General features: G+C 39.0%; 1 protein-coding gene across 5 annotated transcripts in view; it reads right to left on the bottom strand.

Annotated features, from left to right (window-relative positions):
- Positions 1-17567, bottom strand: part of AGBL1 (AGBL carboxypeptidase 1) — a 945533-nt gene that overhangs the window by 739323 nt on the left and 188643 nt on the right. For all 5 annotated transcript variants that reach the window (XR_012517828.1, XM_074399984.1, XM_074399982.1 and 2 more), the window contains exon 17: positions 12861-13014. Coding sequence is in view for 4 of the 5 variants with exons in the window: in XM_074399984.1 (XP_074256085.1) it covers positions 12861-13014 (154 nt within the window). In the remaining variant the exon portion in view is untranslated. The remainder of the gene's footprint in view (positions 1-12860; positions 13015-17567) is intronic.

The following is a 17567-nucleotide window of genomic DNA, read 5'->3' as shown; positions in this document are numbered from 1 at the left end:
GACAATCGCCTGCCTGGCCAAACAATTTCCTTTCTACAACTTTGAGACAATGGCAGTAGGAAAACACCACCAACAAACTGAAAACTGCCACGTCATTCACATCAGTTTTCCTATAGTAAATCTAATCCCTACTTCTAAGAAAAAGTGGGAGTACAACACAGTCTCAGCATGCTGTAACCTGGCTTGACTGTGACTGTGTACGTTTCGTTTTGGGGTAGAAGGAAGTCCCTGTGGCCATAATCACTCATCACTTACCTCTAACAGAGAAATGAAGAATCCCACTAGCTCCTGAACATTCACTGCGTAAAAATAGCTACAATCCATCTCTGGGTTCTATTGCATTACTCTATCCTGATTTTTGAGAGCATGGAAAACATCGATCAGCTCTGCTGAGAATTATTTACTGTCTAAATTACTCTAATTACACCGACCCCACAAGTTACAATTAAGAATTTCCATCTTGGGAGGGAGAGAATTTCCATCAGCTGCAAGGGAACAGGCTCCTTCCGCAACTGAAGGTATCTCAAGCAAGTCTCACAGATCAGAATAGCTGGGTGTGGTGTATCAGATAACTTGTCTTTTTGAGGTTTCTGGCATTGATGTTGGATACAAGTGACTAAAGTCACACCCAAGTGGTGCCTCTTGGTAAATTAGTCATCTTACAAGCAAAAAAAGAAAAATAAAAATCACACTCTTCTGTTGATACTCACAATGTCAAAAAACAAAATAGACAGGAATCCCTGGAGATAACCCAGGTTTTGGTTGGAATCTTAATTCAGAAGCTCCAAAATATTTCTTCACTAAAATTCTTAGGTCACACCCAAGTGGTGCCTCTGGGTAAATTAGTCATCTTACAAGCAAAAAAAGAAAAATAAAAATCACACTCTTCTGTTGATACTCACAATGTAAAAAAACAAAATAGACAGGAATCCCTGGAGATAACCCAGGTTTTGGTTGGAATCTTAATTCAGAAACTCCAAAATATTTCTTCACTAAAATTCTTACTGCCTGTTAAGGGGAAAAAAAAAAAAAGAATCATAAAGAAAGTATATTCTTTTCAGCAGGAATAATGTCAATTCTAAACATAGAATAGCAGATATGCTATTTCAAATTACAGACAGACCTTCAAATTCATATTATCCATTATAACAAACAAAAAATAGACTCATTTTTCTTTCTAATGGAAAAAAAGTAGCCTGCAAAGTGGAAAGATCAAGGGGTAAAAACTTCCATTTTTTTTGCAGAACAATAGACTAAATACTCTGAATAATCCATCAAAAAACAACAATAATGTTAAATTCTTTTATTCAAAAGTCATTTTTGATGCATTGCTGAATTGATCTGAAAGAATAAATCTGTAAGTGCCAAAAACAAAGTGAAACCGAAAAAAAAAAAAAAAAAAAAAAAAAAAACTTGGAAAATAAGCAAGCATCAGAGCATGTTTCTCCCCCGCAGGTTTCAACAAAGCCTTGGAGACTTTGAGCTTCTGCTCTGAGGGCTGCAAGGGACACAGGGAATTGGGACTGAAGCACCAGGCTCACCCATGGCAGGATATTCAGTAGGAAATCCCTGGTCTTTACTCCTAATTCACAGAAGGGGAGAGCTGGATCAACTTTTTATGTCAAACTTTTCCTAGGAATTTATAATGATAAGCTAATCTTTACATATGTTTGAATTTATGATTCATATGTGATCCCAAAAATCCGTGGTAGAGAATATGGTCATCCCAATTTGCTAGCACTCTCAGGTGACTAACAGAAGCAAATACAAATGCTTTTGCCAGCTCTAGGCTGGAACCCATGGCTACATGCCTCAGCGGACCCACGGTCCAACCCCGTCTCAGAAGAGGTGTTTATTCAGCCCCTGAGAACCCAAGCTCCAAGCCATTGCCCTGAGATCCAGTGAACAGGTTCACCCTAGTGGCCCCCTGCACCAGGCTGATCCTTAGAGACCTAGGATTCAGGGCCACCTCCAGCACACCCTAACTGTAGGCTCACCTCAGCAAGTCCAGGCTCAGACCCACTCACCTGCTGACCCTGGAACTAGCAACCTGTCCCAAGACTGCAACAGGAAGCCTGCCTGTGTATCACGCCAAATGGCCCACCCAGAATCTTTGGATCGATAAAATTAAGAGTTGCTTTTCCAAAAAGATAAACAAAATTGACAAACCTTTAGCTAAACTAAGAGAAAAAGAGAGGAGGTTTAAATAAAATTATAAACAAAAGGCATTACAACTGATACCACAAAAATACAAAGGATCATGATACTACAATGAACGATTATGCGGCAACATATTAGATAACCCAAAAGAAATGAAAACATTCCTAGAAACATACACCAACCAAGACTGAATCATGAAGACACAGAAAATATTAACAGACCAGTAACAGGTAAGGAGATTGAATCTGTAATCAAAAGACTCTCAACAAAAAAGGATCTGATGGCTTTGCTGGTAAATTCTACCAAGTATATAAAGAATTAACTGCAGCCCTTCTCTAACTCTCCCAAAAAAAACTGCAGACAAGGGAACATTTACAAACTTAAACAGTGTAACTGGATTATTTGTAACCCAAAGGATAAATGCTTGAGGGGATGGATATCCCATTGTCCATGATGTGCTTATTTCACATTGCATGCCTGTATCAAAACATCTCACTATAAATAAATATATACACCTACTATGTGCACCATAAATATATACACCTACTATGTACCCACCAAAATTTTTAAAAATAAAAAATATTTTAAAAAATTTTTAAACCAGTAAGTATAAAAATGCAGAAGACAGATAAAAGTATTGACTCAGCCATGGAGGAAAATAATCTCTTATGTTTTGTGGGAGTGTAAAGTGAGAGCACAGAATCTGGTAAGGCTGTCAAGTCTCAGAATTAATAGGACAGAGATTTGGACTTCCAAAGAAGTCATAGACTTCCATTGTCAAGAAGGCCAATTTAAGTACATTTTACCTAAATTTTAAGGCTCTGTACATGTGTATTTATGCATCAGCACGTGAATGTGCATGTGTGTGCATGCATTTGTATATTAAAGGATAAACAGAAAACTATTAACAGTAATTGAGGAGTAGTCATAGGAGGAATGCAGAGTTATTTTCACATTTCTAACTAATTAATGCATTTTTTAGACAACGATGACATGTTGGCACTTTTTACTTTTTTTAATTTTAGAAATGAAACATAAAAATAGTTGGAGACAGAAAATAGTATGACAGACACCTATGTTTAAAGTCGTTAACATTTTTCCGTATTTCTTTAGAACTGGTTTTCCTTAAGAAATACAAACTCACCAATAGATTAGATTTAGGACACATTTTGCTTTCCCTTTCTGCTTCCTCTTTCCTCAGATGGAATCACTATGTTGAATCTGGTGGTAGCTTTCATTCAGCATGGTTTTATACTTTTTCTACGCATGTAAATACACATGAATAATAAATTATACTGTTTTGTTTTATGAAAACCACTTATTTCATTGGGAATCTTAATAGCAAACTCATGGTCACACCTGGCTAGCACAACCTTGCATTCTAAGTTTGGGGGACAAGGTTGCTAATTACCCAGCCCTCGGGACATGTGTTAACAGGTATGCAAGACAAATTGGTTTTGTTTTTCTGCCTTAGGTACAAGGATCCTGAAAGAGAAACACTGGTTGTGTTTTTTATGCCTTGGGTGTAAGAATCCTGAAAGAGAAAGGCATCTGAATCTTGTAGGCATGGGGTTTCTCTCCCTCATCCAGCCTGTGATGATAAAGCTGTTTTCACCAGAAACGTGGGGAGACTCATACCCTCTGGGGTAGTGTGGATATGTGGCACAGTTTTGAAGAGGGCTATTCTCCTACTTTTACACGGAATCAGGTAGCTCTCTGAAAACACAGCAATGGCAAAAGACCTTTCCAGACTACAAGGATGACAAACAACTATGAAGAGAAGTCCAAGCATCAGGGAAAAAATGAAGTGGCCCATACGTGGAGACCGTAGCCAACAGCTGCTTGAAGAGTAAATTTGTGGCTAACTTTGAAGACCCAAGAAATACCAGGATAAGATATAACTTTTCAAGAAAGGTTAAAGGCCCTGCATGGTGGGCAGGAGCAAGAACAGGTGCAGGGATTTCACTTACTTGTTGAATAAACATGTATTGTGCACCTGCTTTGTGCAGAGACTGTGTTAGTTACAAGACCACTCTATAATGGGGAAAAAAACACAGTATATAGTCTGTGTTTTCATGGAGCTCAGTCATAGAGACAATGAAGAAAAAAATAGCAAGGTCATGTGACAAAGAAATTAGGAGTGAAGGAACATTAGATAGGATGATCCAGGAAGAATTCCTTGACCTGAGCTTGGATACTATATGGCAAGGAGAAATCAACCGTGCAAAGCTATGAAGAAAAAGTGTTAGAGACCGAGGAAACAGCAAATACAGAGACTCAGGGCAAGTGGTCAGGGTACTGTGTTCAAGAAATAGAAAGGAGGTTAGCGGGGCTGAAGCACTTTAGATACAGGTGGGAAAAGCATGCAGAGTCTTGTAGAGACAGTAATATTCAGATTTTACTAAAATGATAAGGGCTTTTAGTGTTTAAATGATCATTGGAGAAGACCTAGAATATATGATTTGTAGTATAAACAATTATATTGACATAGGGGTGATTGTATCTTGAAGATGAAGGATTTTCCCTCATTATTGCACAGCTGAAAGAGGCAGTCGACTACAAGAGTTAAGATCATGGGGTTTAGAATTCAGTTTTGTTTTAAATCCAAGCTCTAGCTCTCCTACTTATTATATGTCTTTCTCAGGTCTCCATTTCATCATCTAAACATGGAGATAATAAATACAATTCTTTTTTATTTTTTTACCTCACAGCGTTGCTGTGAGGTATTAGTCATATGTAAATGTTTTGTAAATAGTTAATTACCTTAAAATATGTAAATCACATGAACACATTTGTAGAATAGAATTATAAACTATAAAACTACATCACATGAACACATTTGTAGAATAGAACACTCTGGGACTGATTCTGATGAAATGCACCACGTTTCTGCAGTAATAACTGCATAGAGTCAACTGTGATATCCTTGCTAATTGAGAAAATCTGTCAGGTAGTACAAAATTTGTTTTATTTCTCTCTAAAATACATTTTATAGCATATTGCTTTATAATCATGTTTAGCCTTAGTTCTTACACAATTTTCAGGCCTCTGAAAATGTGTATTTCCAAAACCAAACTCGTTATCCTCCCACGACAGTCTTACCTTTTTCGTATACTCTTTTCTTGGCATTCAACTATCCACTCACCAAACAAAGTGGAAATATTAACATTTCAACTCCTTACCCTTCATCCCTACTCTCAGCCAGTCACCAAGTACCTCTCACTTCTGAGACACAGCTCTTGAATTTAGGCCCGTCCCACCCATTTCCCTAGACCTATCTTCTTTTGAAACCTCATCACCCACATAGCTGACCAACAATTGCTAGCGTTCCTTGAACACTCACTATGTGGGAGAGACCCTTCTAAGCCCTTTATAATCTCCTAATTGCTCTATGAATAGTATATAAGTACTACTATCCACAATTTATATATAAGGAAACCATGGCTCAAAGTGTTTAAGCATGTTTTCCAAGGTCATAAAGCTAACAAATGGCAGAGTCAATATTTGAACCCCAGTAAATCTAAGATATAAATGCTTAAGAGTTCCTCTGTGCTGGACTCCACGACACCTCTAGCCTTACCCCAGACTTTCTTCTACATTACTGCCACAAAACTTTCCTCCAAGACACATCTGATCTTGTCATTTCTCTGCTTTAAATAACATCCCCTCAGCTCATAATTGCCTTCAATAAAAACTTTTTAACATGAAAAAGAAGGCCACCTATGATTTAGTCCAACTTACTTTTTCCACTTTATCTGCTGTCCCCATAACTCAATCCACAATTCTGTAGTCCTGGCACCTTGAGATTTCTTTTTTTCTTTTCCTTTTTTCTTTTTTTTTTTTTTTTTTTTTGAGTCAGGGTCTCATTCTGTCATCCAGGCTGAAGTGTAATGGCATGATCTCGGTTCTCTGTAACCTCCACTGCCTGAGTTCAAGAAATTCTCCTACCTCGGCCTCCTGAGTAGCTGGAATTATAGGCATGCACCACCACACCTGGCTCCTTTTTTTTTTTTTTTTTTTTTGTAGAGACAGGGTTTCGCCATGTCATCCAGGCTGGTCTTGAAATCCTGACCTCACATGATCCATCCACCTCAACCACCCAAAGTGCTGGGATTATAGGCATGAAGCACCACACCCAGACACCCTGAGATTTTCAAAGCACCATGTCCAGGTCTCCTTGCTTCTGCATATGCTATGTTTCTTCTTGAAAAAGATACTTCCCCCATTTTTCTGCATATAGAAGTCTGACTTCAAGTATAAATCAGTGACATTTACACTAAATCTCAATTTTATCATCCATAAAATAGTTGTAACAATTACTTTCTTAATTCATAAGGTAATTACGAGGACCAGATGATATCATGTAAAACTCTAGAAGAGTAAAATATTTACATGATAGGGTGTAAGCCAAGCTATTTAACTACCTTTAAGGTTTTACAATCTTTCCCCTCACTTTCAACCAGCCTTGGAAGGAAGAAGAATTCCTACCTTCTTATTATTAGAGTGACTAGGCCAAAGAGGAAAGCAGAAAGGAGATATTCAACCAATCTAGATGTCATATGGTTTGAGGGTTTGTGTCTGAAGAGGGTAGGATTGTGGTGAGACACTATTTAGGTGCGGGTGGATCAACAATAGTGAGAAAAATGAGGAAAAACAAATTTAAGCGGGTTTTGATGTGTTTCACATATTTTACTTTTCATGAATTCTCAAGAAAGAGTCAAACTGTTCTTCAAATCGTTTTTGGATTGCCAACTGAGCTTTCTTTCAACGCAAAGCTGTCAGTACAAGATCACCAGTCACGTGGAGTTTATACAGGGGACCACGGTGGGTAAAAGCCTCCCTTTGATTTTACCATGCAGATACATCCTCTCCTCTCTGTGCCTCCACTGAACTTAGTTTCACCCCGGTTCTGTTAAAACTTTCTGTATTGTGATAACCTGTTTAACATCTCTCACACACATGCACACACACGTACACGCACGCACAGACACACATGCACACACGCCCTGTAGACTATGAGTACCTCAATGACAAAGACTAAGTACTACTTATCTATGTATTCCTAATGTCTTCAGCCCTGTTTGTCTGAAAAGACTCAGGTCTAGAGCTGCCTCTTTCACCACCAACTAGATAGGTTACCTAGATAGTTCAGCTCATGTCTCTCAGCCCAATCTCTCATCAGCAATTGAGAAATCTGGACCCGATAAGTCTTCATGGATTGTTAAGCTCTAAAATTCAGTAATTCCATAGCGATGCTTGTCCCATATGCCTCTGGGAGGTATAAAAACAGAAATGTCCAGAATGAGAGTTTTGCACTTCACCTGAGTTTCTGTTTTCCTGAGACCAACCACTGTTGTCACTTCCAGCTCCTCCCAGTGGAAACCTCTCTTCTTCGCACCTTATCAGAAGTCTCAGAACGAAACAAAGGCCAGAGAGAGCGGAAGATGATTTGCAAAGAAGCCAAAAGGGGAATTCTGTAACTGTGTATTTTTCCACTCCTTTCTAATTTAAAAACACTTACAAGTGACAATTCCCAACCCCAGGCAGGTGCTGCGTGGTAGCTCATTACACCCTCGGGACCCCAGGTAAATCTTTTTTCTGAGAGCAGCTATTGTCTTCCAAGGAAAAGCTTTTAGCATAATGGCAGGCTGAATAGAGCATCGCTTTTGTAAGAATATTTAAAAAAAAAAAAAAAAAAGAAAAGAAAGGTATTCTTTAACAATTGCAAATGCAGCCTCCCGCTTTCCCCCACCTCAGGCCCCCTGGAAAGAAGAATGTGTGAGCCATAGGAGACTGCAACAGCGAGTGAGATTATCTCACCTCCAGAGACATATAAAGGTTATGCTCCGCTCTTTTAGGTTATAATAAATGCAGGGTGGAGGTGTCTCAGATTGCAAAAATAGCACACCCACCCCCTCCCAGGCACCTTTGCTGTTTCTTGACTTCTCACCAGTCAGTGAATCAGTAAGTGACTATTCATTTAGAGAATGAGAGTTTCTAATAGGATAACGACATTTTCGCTCAGAATATTTCCATAAATTTGTTCCTTCTCTCAGATCATTCGTCAGGACAATCAAGACAGTGTTGTCAGGGTCTGAACGTAGAGATGTCCAATTTGGCAATAAAGTTTCTAAGAAAAATGAAGCATCTATCAGAAACGTAGCTCTCCAAAGTAAAATGGGGACTGAACTTTCTCCAGGCTAAAATGGTAATTTAGAATGTGAGGGTGTGAGAGAAATGTGGAGAAAATGGAAAAGTCAACAAAATGATAGCAGCCTTCACTAAGCCGTGTGTTCTGATTTAAACCAAAACCTAAAGAGGGATATCTGGGAATACGTTTGATGGGCCCTATCTGCAAAATGGAAACAAGACGTCAGTATAAAAAAGCCAAGAGTTCATGAGAAAGAGTAATTTCCACACAAAGGCAACTCAATCCGTGTGAAAATAAACAGAAAGCAGGCATGGTTTTGGGGAAATTTTTGAATTTGGGAAAAGGTAGAACCATTCTTCTTTCTGGGTTTAGATAAATAACGACCCCCCAAAACTCTTTATTCTGAATTGCTCTTTAGTTCTGCTTAAATTCAGCATCTTCTCTCAGTTCAAATTCAAGAAAGGAGATACCACACCACTCACCGACATATATCCTATTCTGGAAGAGTATATAAACTAAAGATAGAAAACTTCTCAAATCTACCTGGAAGTTGCATATATAAAGGGTTTGCTAATCAAAGTACCGGTTAACATATAATGTGTTAAAGGATTTAAGTAGGCTAAGTGTAACTATGCCAGACCACCATTAACCAATGGAGACCAGGCTCAGAAGGCACTGAAAAGAATTTCCTGGATTGATTGTGCCTACCAAGCCTATCCCCAAACTGCTTACGGGTTATCTTTGGCTCCAACTTGTTGGAGTCCCCTGTTCCATTTTCTTGGATTCTGTGTATTTCTCCTCGCTCCTGTTCTCTTGTGCAAAACCCAAATGCCCTGCCTGTTTTCCTTTGACATCCCAAATCCTACCAGTTAGGAAGTACCCACCTTAGTGGTGAATGAGGCATTGGGCAGTTAGGAAGTCCTAAGTTGGCACTGGGCACTTCCTAACTGCCCAGTGCCTCATTCACCACTAACAGTCCCTTATGCTAGATTAAGCTGTCAATCCTTTTATAAAGAAAGCTTCCCTGCTATCATCAATTTCTCCTTAAGTTCCCCTCTTCCATAATGGCTTCAGTGACAATCTCCCAGAAAACTTCCCTGTTCACTGTCTCACTGAAAAGGGCAGAGAGTAACTTTGCTCTTGAAGACCTGGCAGCAGTTTGACTCTGAGGGCTCAGATATCAAGGTGTAAAGTAATAATCTTCATTATTGGGATCATTTCAAGAAGGCACTGTCCTCAATTGTCCATAGTGATAAAGTATACAGCTGGCAAATCTGGTGACGACTCAACTGAAACTATATTACCAAGAAAGTAAGGCTCAATGTTTCCAGGAAAATAACTTTTCAAAAATAAAATGCTTTGAAAAATAAATCAAACCAAACAAACGCTGTTGGAAGACTCTCTGAAGCTCAGACTCTGGGAGGAACTAAAAGTAATCAATAAGTTGTCCTCAATCATCTTCAGGTCCAGGACCTCAGACCAGATCATCAGTGGAACCAGCCTTAAGAGGGGAGTTCCCCCATGGTTCCATAGACATGGTCCTATTTCCTGGGTTTCTAAAGTAAGACTCAAGTAATAATCCCACACAGTGGAGAGAAAACCTTTCTTTCCACTCACAGCTCCTTATGAAGACTGAGTTGCAGCCACTGAAGCAGAAACTAGCTAAATTACAGCTAAATACAATCCCAATACTGAAGCTACCCTAGTCCCTGAGAGGGAGGAAGCAGGTAAAACAATTTAATCTCACCTGAAGGGAAGCCTGGAGGCAAGAGAATCTTGAGCTGCAGGCTCACTTGCTGTTTCCTCCTTCTAAATCTATACATCACATTTTGAAGTTGAAAGGAAATTAAGTAGTTCCATTTCTGATTTACAGGCACAGTTAGTTGCACTTTGAAGGGTAGGTAATGTTTATACTGGGCTGGGTTTTTTTGTTTTTTTTTTTTTTCTTTTAGAAACACAGCAATGGCATGTGTTTATATATTCATATATACTTGTAACCTACCCCATACTCCTTTTTTTATTATGTAGCCCTGTTGAAACTGTGCCCCGGCACTGTAGCTCATGTCATGAATCTCAGCTCTGTGCCGCTACCTGATGGGTCTGAAGAAAGGCATTCCGGCAGAAAGAATCCTCTCTCTCTCCCTGCCTGCTACAGTATCTGAAACATCTACCATGAAAATGCTTCCATTGGGTTAGGAAAGAAAAATAAAATTTCATTGTGAGCAAGAAGATAGTAATACACTTATTTGTGGTGAATTTAGCATGAATGTTTTAACAACTAAGCCAGTATCTAATAATTTGCAGACAGAATGAGGAAGAGAGGAATGAAGCCAGATGTTGATGTTGTACATGTGTTATAATAAGGAGTCAGCACATTTGTTGTGTGTGTGGACGCTGGAATCAGAATAACAAGGTTGAAAATCTGTTACCACTACAGATCATAGTATTCAGGGCCCCTGTAAAATAAGGGGTCCTGAAATTAATCCCTATGGTGAAAGATACCAATCAGCTGCATAATCCATACAAATAATACTTTCGGTGAGTGGGAGAAATAGATTAAAACTCTTCCTGTGTGATTTGGAAAGAGAGAGATAGTATGAGAAATGCACTGGCCTTTGCCACTTTCTACCTGTATGACCTTAGATCACATCTGGGACCAGCTATGTCACTTGTAGGACCCAGTGAAAAACGGAAAGGCAGGGATCCTTGTTTAAAATGTTATGAAGAATTTCAAGAGGGTGACAGGGAGCATTAAGCAGAGTGTATGGCCCTTCTAAGCAGAAGACCTGGGCACATGTATAGGTGACACACTTATGAAGATGGCCCTAACTAGCCCTTTCTCCTAGGTCAGACCCCTGGTTTCCTCAGACTCTAGCACAGTGATCGTCATTTGCAAGTGACAAAAAGAAAATGCATAGTATTCATCTGATACTTCTTGAGACGAACATTGGAAATGCTAGCACGTGTTTAAAAGAAAAAAAAAACTGTTCTGATCAAAAAGCGTACACTTACTATACCCCGTCTTACAGAGCAAGCAGAAACCAGCCTCTTTTGATTCATATAAGGTTGTACTAAGAGATCTTTTCTCTCTTTTTTTAACAGAATTATTTGTTGGAGTGCCAAATTACTGAAGGGGCTTTGCATGTTTCAAGTCCTCTTCTTAAAGTAAGAATACTCTCCGTATTTGTAATAGCAGCAGAAGTTCCAATGTCAGCATAAACACAACTGCAAAAACGGAGGCACTTTTATGTCATAATAATACGTCGGAGTTCCGTTCACCTCTTTTTTAGAAAGAGAAGCTGAGACTTACACACATCCACTTTCTTAAATAAATAACTGTTCAGTGAAAGTTGCCCTGGGAGGATTACTGTCTCCAGCTCCCAAGCACCGCTCATCTGCCGAAGGGAGGACCCTCTCACTGCGACAGAAATTGCTCTTAAATGCATAAGACACAGCAGAGAATTTTTGGAAAATCCCTTATTATTCATTAAAGCGTTTTAGGGCCTCATTAATCCAGATGGAGTAATTGGTTGTTGATTAGCCAGGTTGTTAAGCATCCACTGTCAGATGCTGATGGGGTGTGAGAAAATACAATTCCCATCCACCAAAGAGTCAACTGAGTGAGGCTAGTCCTTCATCAGGTAAGGCTGGATCATCATAGGGGAAATCTGTATCTTCATCAGAGAAGGCTGTATCTTTGGGTCCCCAGTATCTTCCTTAATCTTCAAAACTTCTCTGTATTGCAAAACATTCCTCATTCTTTGGGGTTTTTTTTTGCCTACCTAAGGTCTGAAACTATGTCAGAAACCATTTTCAAAAGCTAGTTGGTGACAGGTCAGTCACACCTATACACTTCAGGACAGGATCCTAACATTTAAAGACAGGTGTGTGTCTGTGCGTGTGTGTGTGTGTATGTGTGTGTGTGTGTGTGTGTGTGTGTATGTGTCTGTGTATGTGTCCATATATATGTGTGTGTGTATGTCTGTGTCTATGGGTGTCTATGTGTTCATGTATGTGTCCATATATTTGTGTGTCTGCGAGTGTGTGCATGAGTTTGGTTTTGACTTTGTTTCAAAGTTCTTAGCTAGAGCCTGCCCCACATCTCCAGCCCTTCAGATACAAATGGAATTCAGGTTATCAAGGGGATTCTTTAGCCAGGGTTCAAAAACTCAACTTTCTTCCTTTCCAAACCTTGACTGACTGAGAATCACATAACAGCAGTGAGCACAGTGAGAAAAGTCCCTGGATTAGAAGCTGGAAAATGTGATTCAGAGTCCTGGTTCTGTTTTAAGAGAGGAAGTGACCATCATTAGCAAACTGTCATTTCATCTCCCTGACAGTTTGAATTCATTTTCTCTCCCTTTCACAACAGAGCAACATTAATGTTTAACCTTTGTGTCATACCAAGAAGAGTTGAGGGTGTGTTTCTACAAAGACAGACAGTCTCCAACCCCTTACGGACCTTTTCTAAAAGAGACAGAATGCTTCCAAGACTATAAAGAACACACTTAGTCAAATCTTCCAACGAAGAGGATCCCATTTTACTCACGGAACTGCTCTAGATGCTCATTGCTGTTGGACTCAGGCATGGCCGTGATGGTCACCAAGGGACACGGATTCCCTCCCAGCGTCTGGCAGAGAACATCCTGCCGGAAGTAGACCTCCTTGACATTGACACTCTTTTCCAGAATGTCGAGATGAGTCTGGAGCAGAAAGAAAGTAGGCATGTAAGTTATTAACATTGTTTATGACAACAACAACAGAAAACAACGACAGCTTACATGTAGTGTAGAAGTATTGTTGTTGATCTAATCCAACTTTTATGTATTGGGCATTGAGTGATTAAAAGGGGGCTATTCCTATGGTCTAGGAGAAGCGCAACGAGACCGAGCAGGAAACATCATTCTTGCATGTTTCGGCATAAAGCAAGAGGGAGGAGGGCAGGGGCATAAAGCCCTCTTCCTATCACTGTGGCATATAAGGAAATGATAGATAATGGAGACTCGGAAGGGTCAGGGGATGGGCAGGATCATGAGAAATGTGTTAATGGGCATGACGTATGTTATTTGGGTGATGGATCCTAAAAGCACTGGCTTGATCTCTGCTCAGTCTATGCATGTAACAAAACTTCACGGGTAGCCATAAATTTGTACAAATAAAAAAAAAATCAATCCATGTGAAAAGAGACAAATATAATCATGCTTTGTTTAAATTTTTTTTTAATATGGCTATCATGAAAATAGAACCCACCCAGAACACTGGAAAGAATGAGACACAAAACTTCAACAGCACATAGTATCACAGAACCAAGTAAGAGGGAGAATTGTGAGCGTATTGAAAAACTAATAGACGTGATTAATACACGTGGACTGCTAAGCTGAAAGAACTAACAAATAGCAATCAATTTTTCCTACCATACTGCCCCATTTCAACACTGATTTAAAAAAAAAAACTCAATACAAAAATGGAATAGTCACTGAAATTAGGACATCTGGTTAAGAAACTTTTTTTTTTTTTTTTAACACAGTCTCACTCTGTCATCCAAGCTGGAGTTCAGTGGCACAATCCGGGCTCACTGAAACCTCTGCCTCCCAGCTTCAAGTGATTCTCCTGCCTCAGCCTCCCAAGTAGCAGGGACTACAGGCATCTACCACCACACCAGGCTAATTTTTGTATTTTTAGTAAAGACAGTGTTTCGCCATGTTGGCTAGGTTGTTCTCGAACTTCTAACCTCAGGTGATCTGCTCCCCCATCCCTTGACCTCCCAAAGTGCTAGGAATACAGGCATGAGCCACGACATCTGGCCTCTCGTTAACAAGCTTTAAGAATTCTGAAGAAATTTTCTCTAATCAAAACAGGGGCACTAATCATAAAGAGGCTAAGAGACTTTCCCCACCCACACTGCATCCCCTGACAGTGGAGACTTCAGTAACCAGACAGGGAAACACCGCCCCTCTGCAGGACAAGAATACCACTGCCCAAAAATTATCCTCCCAGCTTAAAATTTAAAGTTTTTTCCAGAATCAAGTAGGTATTAAGAGGACCAAGGAGAAACTACCCACTTTGTTTCTTGACAAAAAACTAGCCTGCTAGGTAAAGGAAACAAAAAAACTTAGGAATTACTTTTTTTAAATCCCACTGCATGTTGTATATAAGAGGGACTTCTAAAGACAGAGAAAGGGAAAAAGTTATGTGTATGAGAAATGCCCTTAAATTATCTCTTTATTTTGTTTGCCTCTGTTCAAGCATTTTAAAGGAGAAATATTGCAACTAAAAGCATAAGCAAACATAAATTAAGGCAGGCATGGTAATAGTAATATACAACGAAGCCATATTCAAGATCGAGTGCATTAAATGGGATTTTAAAATCTTATTTTGATAAAGGGCACAATTCACAATGAACATATAAGACTCATAAATTCTTAACAATCAAACAATATGGGATTGGAATACATAACAAAATGGCAGAAAGAGAAAAAACTGTTCTCGGAGCGGGAGGATTTTTAAGATTGCACCTTGGTCTTGAATAAACCAACTGCATAAAAATAATAATATATGCTATTTGAACAATATTGTTTTTGTAGACATATGTCAAACTTTGTTTTTCCAGAGAATATTTATAAATTTTTTCTCAAATATCCATGGAACTGCAGCAATAATTAATCATATATGAGGCTATTGAAAACTCCTTAAATTTTCCCCCCAAGAAAGCAGAAATTATACAAATAATATTTTCTGACAATTAAATGAAATTAGACTTAAGTAAAAATGATTTTCAAAACAGCAAAAATAAACTAACCACTAGACAACAGAAAATACTCTCTTAAAAGGAGCTTACTGGAAAAAAATTTCATAGGTTAAAAAAATCAATATTAAATTATTAACCAAAGCCCTGATATAAGTAGACATCTGTGTATCCCAGGAGAGATGGCTTAGAACAAGAATGAAAATGTCTCCATCATAATATTAGTCATGTTTCTAAGCCATCCTGGAAAAGGAAAATTCTAGCTCCACAGTTAAGAAGGCATGGATACGGCCGGGTACGGTGGCTTATGCCTGGGTGGTGGTAATCTCAGCACTTTGGGAGGCCAAGGCAGACAGATCATGAGGTCATGAGATCAAGACCATCCTGGCTAACATAGTGAAACCTCATCTCTACTAAAAATACAAAAAAATTAGCCAGGTGTGGTGGCACATGCCTGCAATCCCAGCTACTCAGGAGGCTGAGGCAGGAGAATTGCTTAAACCCAGGGCAGAGGTTGCAGTGAACCGAGATCATGCCATAGCACTCCAGCCTGGGCAACAAGACTGAAATACTATTCCAAAAAAAAAAGAAAGAAAGAAACTGAAGGTATGGATAGTGCTGTATTCAAATTATAGTCCCTGCGATCACAAATTATTTTTAACAGTTTAATAAACATTTGAGTGAACGTTGCTGTCAATATTCTTTATTATCGAAATCTAGACAAAATGAAATCTGCCTCACAGTTACTATCAAGACAAGGCTCGAAAACCAGAAAGGGAAACTTGGTTGCAGCATTTCCCAAAATATATCCCGTACTATGTTAGTAAGTGCTGGGGTGTGAACAAGGAGGTGGAGGAGGCAGGAAATTCACAGCCAAAATGCCTAGAAAATGTTGAGTTAAAGAAAATGAAAATATCTCCATGAATGCAGGATTTCTCAGATTCTTTAATATTTCAATATGCATTGTGAACTGTTAGAAGAAAAACTAGCACCAGTGCTTCATAAATTTAGATGACCACCAAACTTTTTTCTCTAAACATCTCAAGAGACTGAAGTCCTATAGAATATGTGTTGGGAAACACTGCCTTGCTGAATTATTTCTATTAACTTGTGCTCTCGTGCTCACTCGCGCTCGCACTCTCTCTCTCTCTCTCTCTCTCTCTCTCTCCCCCCCCCCCCGCCCCCGCCTTTCTTACTAAATCTGTTTGTTTCACATTTTATTATGGTCACATGGGTCCTTGCCAGTGGTGAAGCTTTCTCAATAAAGCCCAAACATAAACTCAGTCAATTAATTTTTTATAGAGGTACCAAAAACACGCAATGGGGAAAGAACAGTTTCTTCAATAAATGCTGTTGGGAAAACTGAATATCCACATGCGGAAGAATGAGAATTATCCCCTTACATAAGAATCAACTCAAAATGGATTAAAGACCAAAGCATAAGACCAGAAACTGTAATGCCACGAGATGAAAACATAAGAAAAAAAAGCTTCATGACATTAGTCTGGGCAGTGATTTCTTAGATACAACCCCAGGAGCACAGAAAAAGAAAGCAAAAATAGACAATAGGATTTCACCAAACTAAAAAGCTTCTGCATAGCAAAGGAAACAATTTACAGAGCAAAGAGACAACCCACAAATTGGGAGAAAATATTTGCAAATCATACATCAGATAAGGGGCTAATATCCAAAATATGAAAGGAACACAAATTACTCAGTAACAAGAAAACAACCCTATAAAAATGGGTAAATGACCTGAATAGGCATTTCTGAAAAGAAGACATACAAAAGACCAACATTTGTATATTAAAAAATGCTCAGTATCTCTAATCATCAGAGACATGCAAAATAAAACCACAGTGAGATACCACTTCACACTTGTTAGATTGGCTATCATCAAAAAGATGAATGACAGCAAGTGCTAGTGAGGATCTGGAACCCTGAACACCGTTGGTGGGAATGCAAATCAGTGCAGGTATTTTGGAAAACAGTATGATGTCTCCTCAAAAACCAAAAATAGAATTACCATGTAATCCACCCATCTCACTTCCAGGTATATATCCAAAGGGATTGAAATCAGTACATCAAAGAGATGTCTGTCTATACCCCTGTGTTCTGTGCAGCGTTATTCACAAGAGCCAAGATACAGAAAGAACCACAGTGCCCATCAGTGAAGACCTATATATGGAGATATATATATATATATATATATATATATATATATATGTACATATACACATACATACACACATACATATATACATATATATGCACACACACAATGGAATACTATTCAGCCTCAAAAAGCAAAAGCAGGAAATTCTGTCATTTGAAACAACATGGATGAGCCTGAAGGACATACGCCAAGTGAAATGCTGGGCACAGAGACAAATACCACGTGACCTCGCTACACACGGAATCTAAAAAAGTCAAACTCACGGAAGTAGAGAGTGGAATGGTGGTGACCAGGGCCTGGAGTGGGAACAAGGGGGAGGAGTAGAGAGATGCTGG

The sequence above is a fragment of the Saimiri boliviensis genome, chromosome 5 (genome assembly GCF_048565385.1).
Source record: "Saimiri boliviensis isolate mSaiBol1 chromosome 5, mSaiBol1.pri, whole genome shotgun sequence".
NCBI classification, from domain to species: domain Eukaryota; kingdom Metazoa; phylum Chordata; class Mammalia; order Primates; family Cebidae; genus Saimiri; species Saimiri boliviensis.
Note: the sequence above shows the minus strand (reverse complement) of the source record. Positions and strands in the feature narration are given on the sequence as shown.